The following is a 12313-nucleotide window of genomic DNA, read 5'->3' on the forward strand; positions in this document are numbered from 1 at the left end:
AGGTACATCCAAGCGAGGTTGGTCGCTCGGCGTGTGCTCCGCAGACATACTCTAAGCGTTAGAAGCTCGATGTGTGGTCAAGCTATGATGATGTTGGGTCGGACCTTCTTTATCCTGGTCGGGCAAGTGAATCGTCCGACCGGCCAATGGTACAGGGTTGTTTAGGGTCGGACCCTCTTTACTTGGTCGGGCGAGTGGGTCGCCCGACCGGCCAATGGTATAGGGGTGTTAATCACCCTGCCTCTGACCTTTGAGCCCCGTCGTGGCAATGATCCTCCGAGGGATGGACCCTCATCATCGGATCATTATAAAAAAATTTTATCAACCATCCAAAAAAATTGAGAAGTGCTTATGAAAATCCATCTAACAAATATTCTTAGATCTATTTCTAAAAAATATTCTGTGAGATGCAACGTAACTAATATTTGAAATCTCTTAATAATCCGTTGAAGGACCTAACTATTGTACCGTTAACCATACTATTAATTTTTTTTTCTTAAGTCTACTCATATTTAGTGAAAGATTTTAATGTTTCAAAATTATTAACTAGTTACTAGCAACAATAATATGAATCGGCTTGCCCGAATACGTAATATTATTAATTTTATCCATTATTACATATTTTGGAAAACGACTTTTATTTATTGACAATAAAGAGGCTTCAATTGCAAGAAACAATCAATTGAATTAGTTCTAAACAAACCTTTTTGACTAGAATGCGTCAGTAGCGTTGATATATCAATTTAGATCATTCCACTCCAATTTAGATGGATGAATAAGTAAATTTAAATATATTTTTTTTCTCTAAATTTTAATATTAATTATTCATATCATATTCACAACAATTTTATTAATAAGGGTGAATATTATTATCCTTCTCCTCCTGCAAACCTCCCACAAGGACAAAGTAGTGTTTGAATTATGATGTTTCAACTTGCAAAGATGTTAATTAATATAATCGAAAGTGATTAACGTGGGGTGTTAATTATTAAACATGAAGGTGATGAGATTAACACATGTTAGTATAAAATATATTTTTACAAAAACATTTCAATATTAGACGACAAAAGGTCAAAACACTACCAATAAAAATATATTTAATTAGTCAAAGGCTAAATGCGTCTCTTTAATTTCGCTTTGTTCAAGTCTTTGTTTACCCTTATTAATGCTTTGCATGTCCAGCCGACTTCATCAAACCAATTCCTTCATAATTAAGTTTCCGGATTATGATGTCTCTGTAAAATATTTAAAAATACTACGGGCCGTTGTAGTATTTCGGCTCAGAAGTTGTCATCATATTTCGATCGACATATCGTCTCTCGGACTCATGCTACATCGGACTCCATATCGTCACCCCCAGAGTGGACTCCTCAGCTGTCTCACTTTCGTCTACACTGCAGGGCCGCGACGACTAAATCCGCATCATGACCAGTTCACCAACGCATCCAAGGGCGCCCTCCCGGGGGCAAGGTACGTCACCATACTCATTCTCTATTTCATTATTTCACCATTCATTTATTCAGCTACTTATGTATTCGTGGGACTCGCCTTGAGCATCGGGGTACCAGAGACCGGGACGACTTGGTCACTTATCGCAGGTAGTGTTGACTAGAGGACATCAGACGACTTGGTCAACATAGAAGATAACTCACCATCCAAGTTATAGAAATACGGTCAACATTTCAGACATATCATTTCGACAGATTCATCTTCTCATCTTCCCGACAGGATCATTATATTTTCCAGTTATTAAACATCTATTATTTGATTTATAATAAAAAATATTAATTACTCTGAAAAAGGTGAGAAGGAAATGAAATGAGCCTTATTTCAATTTCGAACGCCGCGCGGATTCCTGGACTGGAGCTGTCTCTGGAAAGTTTGATAACTTCTGTCTCCAACCAAAATTAATTTTGACCTTTTGATTTTTTATTTTGACTCCAATTCGCGTTCCTCCTTCTTGTCGTTGACCACGTCAGTTTTCGCCTATTTATAGATCTCTTACCAAATCCGACTCCGTCCATCTCTTTTCTCCTCTTTTCTTCTCTTCCCTTCTCATGTCGATCGACCTAGCCATGGCGGCGGCTCCTCCTCGCCGAGTGCCGCAGGCACGCAACGCCCTCCCCAACTCTCCTCTCAACCCTCTCGCTGCCCGCCACCACCACGCAGCTGTCCACATCAGCAACGTAGCCACCGCTCCCATGCCCACCACCACGCTATCCACCGCCTCGCACCTCGCTAACTTGGAGCGCCTCCTCGAGAAGCAGAAGCAGGAGTTTCCTGATCCGCCGGTACCAGCGCCGGTAAAGATTAACCACGACGGCGACCATGACGCCCCTTCGTCGTCACGGTGCAACCGCCTACTTCAGGCTCTCAATCTCACCTCTGCCATCTTCCCTGCCGGCAGGTTCTCCAACAAACCCGCCGGAGCCGAGGAGATGTCGCCTCGGAGTCTTACACGCCTCCGCCGCCTGCTCTCCAACTCCAACCGTGCCTCCCCGCGCGGCAGCATCGCCGGCGGCTGGCGCCGCTTCCACGGCGCCGGAGACTGGGAGGGCCTCCTAGAGCCCCTCAACGACGACCTCCGCCGCGAGCTCGTCCGCCATGGTGAGTTCGTGCAGGCTACCTACCACGCTTTCCACTCCACCAGCGCGCCGCCGGGGCGCCCCCGCCACGTCCTCCTCCCCGACCGGTCCTACCGTGTCACGCGCAACCTCTTCGCCACCGCCTCCATCGAGCTTCCGCCGTGGGTCGATACGGTGGCGCCCTGGGTCATGGCCGCGCACCCTACCAGCTGGATCGGCTACGTCGCCGTCTGCGAGAACGAGCGCGAGATCCGCCGGATGGGCCGCCGCGACATAGTCATCGCCCTCCGCGGCACCTCCACCTGCCTCGAGTGGGCGGAGAACTTCCGCACCGAGCTCGTCCCCCTCGACGAGGAAGAGGTGGAAACAGACGAACAGGGACCCTCGACGTCGGTGCCGAAGGTGGAATGCGGCTTCCGGAGCCTATACAAGACGCCGGGATTGGGAGACACGCCGAGCCTATCGGCGGCGGTGGTGGAGGAGGTTAAGAAACTAAGGAAGGAGTACTCAGGGGAGGAGCTGAGCATCACGGTGGTGGGGCACAGCCTGGGGGCGGCGCTGGCGGTGCTAGTAGCGGACGAGGTGGCGACGCTAGTACCGCCAGAGCAAGCCGCGACGGCAGTGTTCACCTTTGGGGGGCCGCGGGTGGGGAACCGGGCGTTTGCGGAGCGGGTGGAGAAGCGAGGGGTGAAGGTTCTGCGGGTGGTGAACGCCCACGACGTGGTGCCGTGCGTGCCGGCGGCGCCGCTGCGGAAGCGCGACGAAGGGTACGCCCACGTGGGGCGGGAACTGGTGGTGGATAACCGGAGCTCCCCGTACCTGCGGCCGGACGCGGACCCGGCATGCTGCCACGACCTGGAGGCCTACCTCCACCTCGTCGACGGCTTCACAGCTGCCGGCCGACCTTTCCGCGAGGACGCCAAGCGGAGCCTCGCTCGCCTCCTCAGTCAGCAGGGCGCCAACATCAAGAAGCTGTACCTAAGCCAGGCGCAGGAGCTCCGGCTAAAGCAAGCCGCCGAAAGCTTCGGCCGATGCAACTCCGGCCAACTCGCAAGCCCTTCCTCCACATTCTAGTTCCCGCCGGAGATCAAAGGAGGCATTTTTTTTAGTCATGTTCTGTGCATAAGAAAGCACCCTCATTTTGTTTCTTTCTTCATCTTAATATGCAAAGATGTAAACTTCTTCCCAAGAACTGAGATATGGATGTCTTTAGAATTTCATACCTCATCAAATGTTTCAAGAACAAGAATCAGAATTCAATACAACAGTAGAAGTTCAATGAAGGTTAGTTGATAACCTATTTACTTCATAATGTTTTAGTGCTAACTGAATTGTTTTATGTCTATGATATGCTGATTTATTTGGATTTTTTATACCTAAATTGTAGTTGAACTTAAAATTTGTTGGATTGTATTTCACAAGATTATGGGTGACAATAAGAAAAGTTAAGTTGGTTAATGGATTCTAAAAGTGAAACAATCACAAGATTATGGGTGCCAATATATAACTGTGAAACAGTTTAAAGTGTTCATGCTTTACTGGGCAGAGCGATTTCCTGGCCTATAGTTAAACCTCCTTTAATCCCTAGTTAAGTGAGGTGGAGAAAAGAACTCATCAAGAATCCATAACCCTTTTTAACCTATATCAATATCTAATGTCCTATAAACATACAATTCACTTGGTGAACTAGCACTAAAATTGTAACGATCCGGCCCTTTGGCCTCTTGGGCAGCCCACTGGCGGCCCTTATGTCGTCGGCCCATTTGGCGACTTCTAATGTCGTCGACCGACGACCCTTTGGCCGTGCCGTTATTCACTAGGACTTTCCACCCCTGGCCAGTGGATTTTTGCCTCCCCAAGGATTTGAACTCTAGACCTCCAGACTTAAGTACTAGAGTTTATGCTCACTTGATTACCAGGATTCATAAACTCTATTACTTAGCCTGGAGGTCTAGAGTTCAAATTCTGGGGAAGGCAAAAATCCACTGGCCAGATGAGAGGTCGCCAAATGGGCCGACGACATAAGGGCCGCCGATTGGGCCGTCACAAGGGCCGCCCAAGAGGCCAAAGGGCCGGGTCGTTACAAAAATTGTCATTGGGGTCATAATTATCTCAATTGGCAGAAAAGTGGGGAATAAGCCTTGATGTCATGTATCTTGATGGCTGAATTGTCCATGGAATGCATAGTGGAGGAATCCATTTCTTTCCACTTTCTTGTTTGAGTGGAGGTTGTGCAACATATGTCATAAAACATATCATTTTTTACGTCATAGAAACATCTTTGTTCAAAGCTTAACTAGTTTCACATTATCAAATTATTCTTACAAAGTAGTTCTGTGCATCTTTACATGATCTTGTTACATGATATGATACAACATGATCATAGTTTAACCAATCTATATCTTTTTTACATAACATAAGAGTATATCCAACCGTCCAACACATCAATTTCTGAAAAAAAAAAAGATATGCATATCCAAGAGATATCAGCACCACTGAAAGTGTAATACATACACTAAGAATGTAGACTGAGTTCTAGTATCATAGATGGTGGCTTCGTATCGGCGTGCAACTTTACCCATATCAATCCTAAAACCTTTAAGACTGTTTGTGCTTGAAGGTTCATTTTCAGAAACTCAAGAAACATGCTAAATTGTTTCTTTTATGTGCAAAGATTGAGTTCAGTTGTCCATAAAACACATAGTGGAGAGATGAATATTCCACTTTTCGGTTTGAGTGGAGAATGTGCAACATACGTTATATAAAATCTTTAGTCACTTTCATAAACATCATGTGTAGTGAAAGCTTAGCTAATTTTACATGTTTTACATGATTTCATAGACCACATAAGGTTATGATCATTATACAAATGCAACTTTCCAACTCTTGTCACTTGCCCTGTACCTGAACTCTAACAATACTTGAAAAATTTTCACAAGCCATCAAATTGGGTGGCTGGCCATGCCTCACCTTATGGTTCATTTCAAGTGTTGCGCGAGAAGGTGACCTGGAAATGATTTATGGTCCTAGGGCAACATAAAGGCATCAATCCTAGATCCTTTAAGATTAGTTGGTGCTTTGAAGGTTCTTATATAGAAACCTAAGCTACATGTTAGATTGTTTCTCTCTATTTCCAGGTTTCAGATTTCTAGAACTAAACAAACTCTATGTAAGTGTTGGTTGCTACTCGGAAAGCCTAGAGGTTCCACTGTACAAAAATTTTGTACAAAGGTCTGAACCTTTTCCTAGCTACCATGTGTTCTTTTAAATTAAATTTTGGATCGCCTGCGGAACTTAACACGTTTGATCCAAAACTTAATCTATTTGTTCTTTTAGGTTTTGACTTGGATCTCCTGCGGAACTTAACACGTTCGACCCAAATCACCTTAAGTTATTAATTCCATTAAATATTAATTTCCATAATTGGTTCCCAGTACTGACGTGGCGAGGCACATGACCTTCTTGGATATGAGAGCAACCACCACCGACTAGACAAAACCTTTTATAGAAATCTAATATTTAATTTCCTAAAATAACTTTAGGTTAACCGAAAAGAACAATCAAATCACAAGGAAAAATAAAACAAAAGAACACAACTTCGAAAAACATATTCGAAATACTAGAATCGTAAGCCTCTTGTATTTGGTATTATTTCCAAAAATAACTAGTATGATGCGGAAAGAAAAAATACTAGTTATACCTTTTAGAAAGACCTCTTGATCTACTACCGTATTCCTCTTCTAACCTCGGACGTTGTGTGGGCAACGATCTTCTGAGATGAGAATCCACCAAAGCACCTTCTTCTCCTTTCTTCAAGTTTCGGCCAAGCACAAAGCTTCCAAAAGATGAAGATCTTTTTCCACCAACCAAGCTCCAAGGGATACAAGCTTTCTCTCCTTCTTCTTCTTCTTCTCCAAGTAGTATCCGGCCACCACAAGAGCTCCAAGCAAATAGAGAAGGTTCGGCCACCACCAAGAGGAAGAGAGGAAGAGAGGTTGGCCGGCCACAACACCAAGGAAAAGAGGGAGAGAAATAATAGAGGTTGTTCTCATGAAGCCTTCTCTACCCCCTCTTTTATAATCCTTGGTCTTGACAAATAAGGAAATTTAATTAAAAACTTCCTTAATTCTTTTGCCATGAAAAGGAAAAATTTATTTAATTAAAAACAATTTTCCTTTTCTCAATTTACATGGCCGGCCACACCAAAGCTACAAACAAGGAGAGTTTTAATTAATTAAAACTTCCTAATTTGTCTCCAGAAATTTATAAAATTTCTTCAATAATTTAATCCCTTCATGATTGGTTTATAAAAAGAAAATTTAATAAATTAAAATATTTCTTTTAAACATGTGGACAAAAAGAAAGTTATCTCTAAAAATTAAAATCTCTTTTAATCTACAAATAAGGAAATATATCAAATCTTTTCTCAATCTTTTGTAGAAACTAATAAAAGAGAATTATTAATTTTTAAACTTTCTTTTAAATCATGAACATGGTTAAAAAGGAAAGTTTTCTTAAAATTTAAAATCCTCCTTTAATCAACAAATAAGGAAAGATTTCAAATTTTAAACTCTCTTTTAAACATGTAGATGATTTACAAATAAGGAAAGTTTTTACCAAAAATTAAAACCATCCTTTTAATCTACAAATAAGGAAAGAGATTAATCTCTTCTCTTAATCTTTTTGTAGAAAGTTATAAAAGGAAATTTTTAATTTTTAAACTCTCTTTTAAAATCATGATATCCACATAAGAAATAATTTTAATAAAATCCTTTTAATATTCTAGTGGCCGGCCACCTAAGCTTGGGACCCAAGCTTTGGCCGGCCACCTACATGACTCATCCACTTGGTCTTGGCCGGCCCTAGCTTGGGTTCCAAGCTAGCTTGGCCGGCCCCATTGGATGGGTAAGAAGGTGGGTATGCGGTGGGTATAAATCTCTATATACTAGAGGCTACGATAGGGACCGAGAGGAGGAATTGGTTTTGGTCTCCCGATGAAATTAAGCATCCCGTGTTCGCCCGAACACACAACTTAATTTCATCAATAATAATTCATTCCACTAAAGAACTATTATTGAACTACGCACCAATCCCAAATTACATTTTGGGCTCCTTCTTATTATGAGTGTGTTAGTCTCCCTGTGTTTAAGATAACAATGTCCACTAATTAAGTAAGTTACTGACAACTCACTTAATTAATATCTAGCTCAAGAGTAGTACCACTCAACTTCATCGTCATGTCGGACTATGTCCACCGCAGGGTTTAACATGACAATCCTTATGAGCTCCTCTTGGGGACATTCTCAACCTAGATCACTAGGACACGCTTTCCTTCTATAATCAACAACACACACTATAAGTGATATCATTTCCCAACTTATCGGGCTTATTGATTCATCGAACTAAATCTCACCCATTGATAAATTAAAGAAATAAATATCAAATATATGTGCTTGTTATTATATTAGGATTAAGAGCACACACTTCCATAATAACTGAGGTCTTTGTTTCTTTATAAAGTCAGTATAAAAGAAACGACCTCTAATGGTCCTACTCAATACACTCTAAGTGTACTAGTGTAATTATATAGTTAAGATAAACTAATACCTAATTACACTACGACCTTCCAATGGTTTGTTCCTTTCCATTATGGTCGTGAGCTACTGTTTATAATTTATAAGGTACTGATAACATGATCCTCTGTGTGTGACACCACACACCATGTTATCTACAATATAAATTAATTGAACAACTTCATTTATCATAAATGTAGACATTTGACCAATGTGATTCTTATTTCTAGATAAATGTTTATACCAAAAGCTAGGCTTTTAGTATACACTCTAACAGTAAGAATGCGACTATATAAAACATAAAGATAAACTTGTCACCTATCATTTCAAATGAAAAGATCATACATAGTTCATGAGCCAATTGATGCTATCTTGTTGAACCATGTATGCAAGTATCCAACAAATACTATAATCTGATTATAAGAACTCTATGCAAGAATATGCTTATTAGAATACAAAAACAAAACTTTCATCCTGTATTTCATTCGTTGTGTTAGGATTTAGCTACCTTCTAACTCGAACTTCTCTAGTTTAAGGGAGAATATTTCTTGTTATCAATTAGGAAAACTTCAATCATTCAGGCCTTAGAACAAGTCAAATTGTAGTCCTCTTGGTCTAAGCAGCAATCCTGCATAGTGGACACTCACAAAATTAAAATTGTGATTCATTCAGACTAGTTTATGTCGAATCAAAGCAAATAAAACCCATTTTTTTGCTTCTGACTTTTCAAATAGTAAGGATTGTTGGGACCGAAAATGTAGCTAGAAGGGAGGGGGGGGGGGGGGGGGGAATAGCTCGGCGCGATCTCGTGCTCGTCGTTGCTTGTTTCTTCGATGATGTGCAGCGGAAATACAAGAAAACAAACACACAACGCTAACACAAGGGATTTACTTGGTATCCACCTCAAGAAGAGGTGACTAATCCAAGGATCCACACACTCACGCACCCTCCGCTATGAAATCACTCTTTTACGGTAACTACCGAAGACGGAGAAGCCTTACAGCACTCTCAATACAACAAGAAATAAAGAGAAGCAAATACAAGGGAGAAGCTTACAAGATTTACACAAGAAACCCTAACCCTACCTTCTTCTTCTTGTTGTAACTCGCCTCTTGACTTGGACGTGCTTCCAAGATCCTTCAAGAATTGGCGTGAGAGAGGAGAAGAAAGCTGTGGAGAAATCGCTTGTGTCGCTCGTGGAGTGGAATCGAAGAAGTGCTGAGAAAAATGCTCGTCAACATCTTTATCTGCCTCCCAATCGATTGGGGAGACTTTGGATCGATCGGCTGATCGATCCAGAGCGCCTCTGTGCTCTCGGGAATTACCTGGATCGATCGGCCAATCGATTCAGGGCTTATCGTGCGAAATCGCAGCTCCCAATCGATCGGCTGATCGATTGGAGGCTCTGAATCGATCGACCGATCGATCCAAAGCTGTTCTGTGCGATCGCGAGCTTCTCCCAATCGATCCACCGATCGATTGGGAGGAGGCTTGTCGCGGGGACTCACCCAATCGATCAGCCGATCGATTGGGCATGAGCCAATCGATCGGCTGATCGATCCAGCTCATGGTTTTTGCCCAAAACCAAGTCCAAAGTCCCCTAAACCAACATCTGGTCAACCATGACCTATTGGTTAATCATGCCTAGCATCCGGTCACCCTTGACCTGCTAGGACTCCCTCACCAAGTGTCCAGTCAATCCCTTTGACCCACTTGAACTTTTCTCCTCGTGCTAAGTGTCCGGTCAATCCCTTTGACCCACTTGGACTTATCTCCGCCAGGTGTCCGATCAACTTTGATCCATCTGGATTTCCCGTGCCTGGCTTCACTCACCAGGTCTTCCCTTCTGCCTAGCTTCACTCACTAGGACTTTCCTTTTGCATAGTTTCACTTACTAGGACTTCTCTTCTGCCTAGCTTCACTCACTATGACTTCTAATCTGCCTGGCTTCACTCACCAGGACTTTCCTTCTGCCTAGCTTCACTCACTATGACTTTCCTTCTGCCTAGCTTCACTCATTAGGTCTTTCACCTAGCTTCACTGACCAGGATTTTCCTTCTGCCTAGCTTCATTCTCTAGGTCTTTCACCTGACTTCACTTACCAGGATTTTCCGATTGCCCGGCTTCACTCACCGGGACTTTCTATACTGCCTAGCTTCACTCACTAGGTCTTTCACCTGGTTTCACTCACCAGGACTTTCAATTCTACCTAACCTCCTAGTTAAGACTTTCATCTGGCTTCACTTACCAGGATTTTCCAATCAAGTATCTAGTCAATCTTGACCTACTTGACTCTCCTTCACAATCTCCCCACATGAACAATTGCACCTGCAATCTCCATGTATTGTCAAACATTGAAACCCAAACATCAAGACTCGAGCTTGAACCAATTCAAGCTCAGTCAACCAGGTCAACCTTGACCTAGGGAATATTGCACCAACAAGGATTTTCTAGTACTTGTTAGTGTTAGTTGTCTGGAGGGTGGTCCGACCTCAAGCAGACAAATGTGAAGTAGCCTTCATGAGAGTGTTCGAGGTTGCTCAAACTCAGAGATTGAGGAAGAGTGCATTTGTAGTAGTGTTGCTTATCCAATCGTCCTTGCAAAAGACGATGGCAATTAGGTGCGATTAAACTCAATAGAGTTTGAACAAAAATTGCTAGGAAGAAGGGACATCACTATGCTAGAATAAATTCAGATTGAAGATTTATTTTTCTACTACTGATCCAGATAGTGAATAGCCACTTTTGAATGATTCCTGTAACTTGTAAAATGTCACGCTCAGATATGTTTTATGTGCGCACATCGAATACCATCATAGTTATCATTCCTTTGTTCGTTTTGAATTCTTGTATAAGCTTTTTGCTTCTGCTTCCCTTTTGTGATTCCTGCGTCACCAATGATAGGTTTGAGAATAAACATCAAGTGCACATTATATTGTTGCAGAATCTCACCTGTCCCTTTGGGCCTAGCAAAAGTCAAAAACAAAATCAGCTGGAGCAGTTGTATCTCCACAAGACAAGTCATCAACCAACTCTAAGAGCAAGGGAACCACTAAGTTGATGCTGGATCATATCAGTTAGTGGAGATATTAACAGGTGCTTCTTTGGTTGGATTGAAGTGAGTAAAAATTAAGTTTTGCCACTGAGGCAAAAGATATATATGCCTCTAGAAAAGCTAATGCCAATGGAGTTAAGAACTGTAGTTGTTCATCCTGATTCAGACTTCTGGAAGACACTACTGGAAAGTTGAGGGAGCTATCTGGGTTCCACTAAATTTTCTTTTCTTGCATTAGCTTAGTTTCTATTCACAATTGTTACACTCTTTAGATAAAGATTCAATCCATTTTACGTGCAGGTGGTAATTTATATGAATCATATTAACTTTTGAGTTTTTGTATTCATTTTGGACTTAGTTTATGATCTATATCATGTTGCAAATCTATATGTTTTTTTACATTACTTAAATCATACAAGACTTGGAAGTTCAGAACATTACTTAGTGTACTAGATATCTACTGGAGAATGAAGGAACTGGATAATTACTAATGGAAGATTATTTTGGAAGTTCTTCTTGAAGTTTTTTCCCGCGAGCAACTAGGTAATAATTAGAAAGAAAAGTAGATCAATGTTTCTCTTGTCTTAACATTTTGGTTAATTTAATTTAAGCATTGTTTCTTCAGTGCCTTAATGATATAATTAATCACAGAAGTCTTATTATTTAGCACTAAGCAAGGACCTATGTTGTCTCTGGTCTAGGCCTGCCTCAATGCCACCATTAACTACTCGTCAACAAAGAATTAGGATTTTCTCTAAGCCGGAACTTGAATATTCTCACACTAACATTAATTCCTCTCAAAAGCAAAAGAAGAGGAAACAGTATAAAAGGTCTATAATGTATCAGACTGCTCCACAAAAGGTCAAATTAACCATGCTTGGAATGATCATATACAGTTATTCTACTTGGAGTGGTTAAAGGTCATTTTCTAGAGAGAGTTCTATTATAAGACTAGTGTATTGACATAATCAAAGCAATAATGCACTAGGTTTTGTTCATAGCGAATTTCAAAAGAAAAAGTTAAATAGGTAGCAGAATCAACCCAAATCAAGTAGAAGATTAACAATAATATCCTTAATTTGGTAGTTCTATATCACCTA

At 41.6% G+C, this 12313-nt stretch overlaps 1 protein-coding gene across 1 annotated transcript; it reads left to right on the forward strand.

The window, feature by feature from the left end:
• Window positions 1-2040: 2040 nt before the first annotated feature.
• LOC122034721 (phospholipase A1-Ibeta2, chloroplastic-like) lies at window positions 2041-3881 on the forward strand. The gene has a single exon (XM_042594058.1). The coding sequence runs from the start codon at window positions 2058-2060 to the stop codon at window positions 3657-3659; it is 1602 nt and encodes a 533-aa protein (XP_042449992.1). The 5' UTR covers window positions 2041-2057; the 3' UTR covers window positions 3660-3881.
• Window positions 3882-12313: the final 8432 nt, after the last annotated feature.

This window comes from Zingiber officinale, chromosome 11B (genome assembly GCF_018446385.1).
Source record: "Zingiber officinale cultivar Zhangliang chromosome 11B, Zo_v1.1, whole genome shotgun sequence".
Lineage (NCBI taxonomy): Eukaryota > Viridiplantae > Streptophyta > Magnoliopsida > Zingiberales > Zingiberaceae > Zingiber > Zingiber officinale.

Coding starts and splice junctions, on each gene's coding strand:
- LOC122034721 (XM_042594058.1), top strand. CDS start 2,058: ATGTCGATCGACCTAGCCATGGCGGCGGCTCCTCCTCGCCGAGTGCCG.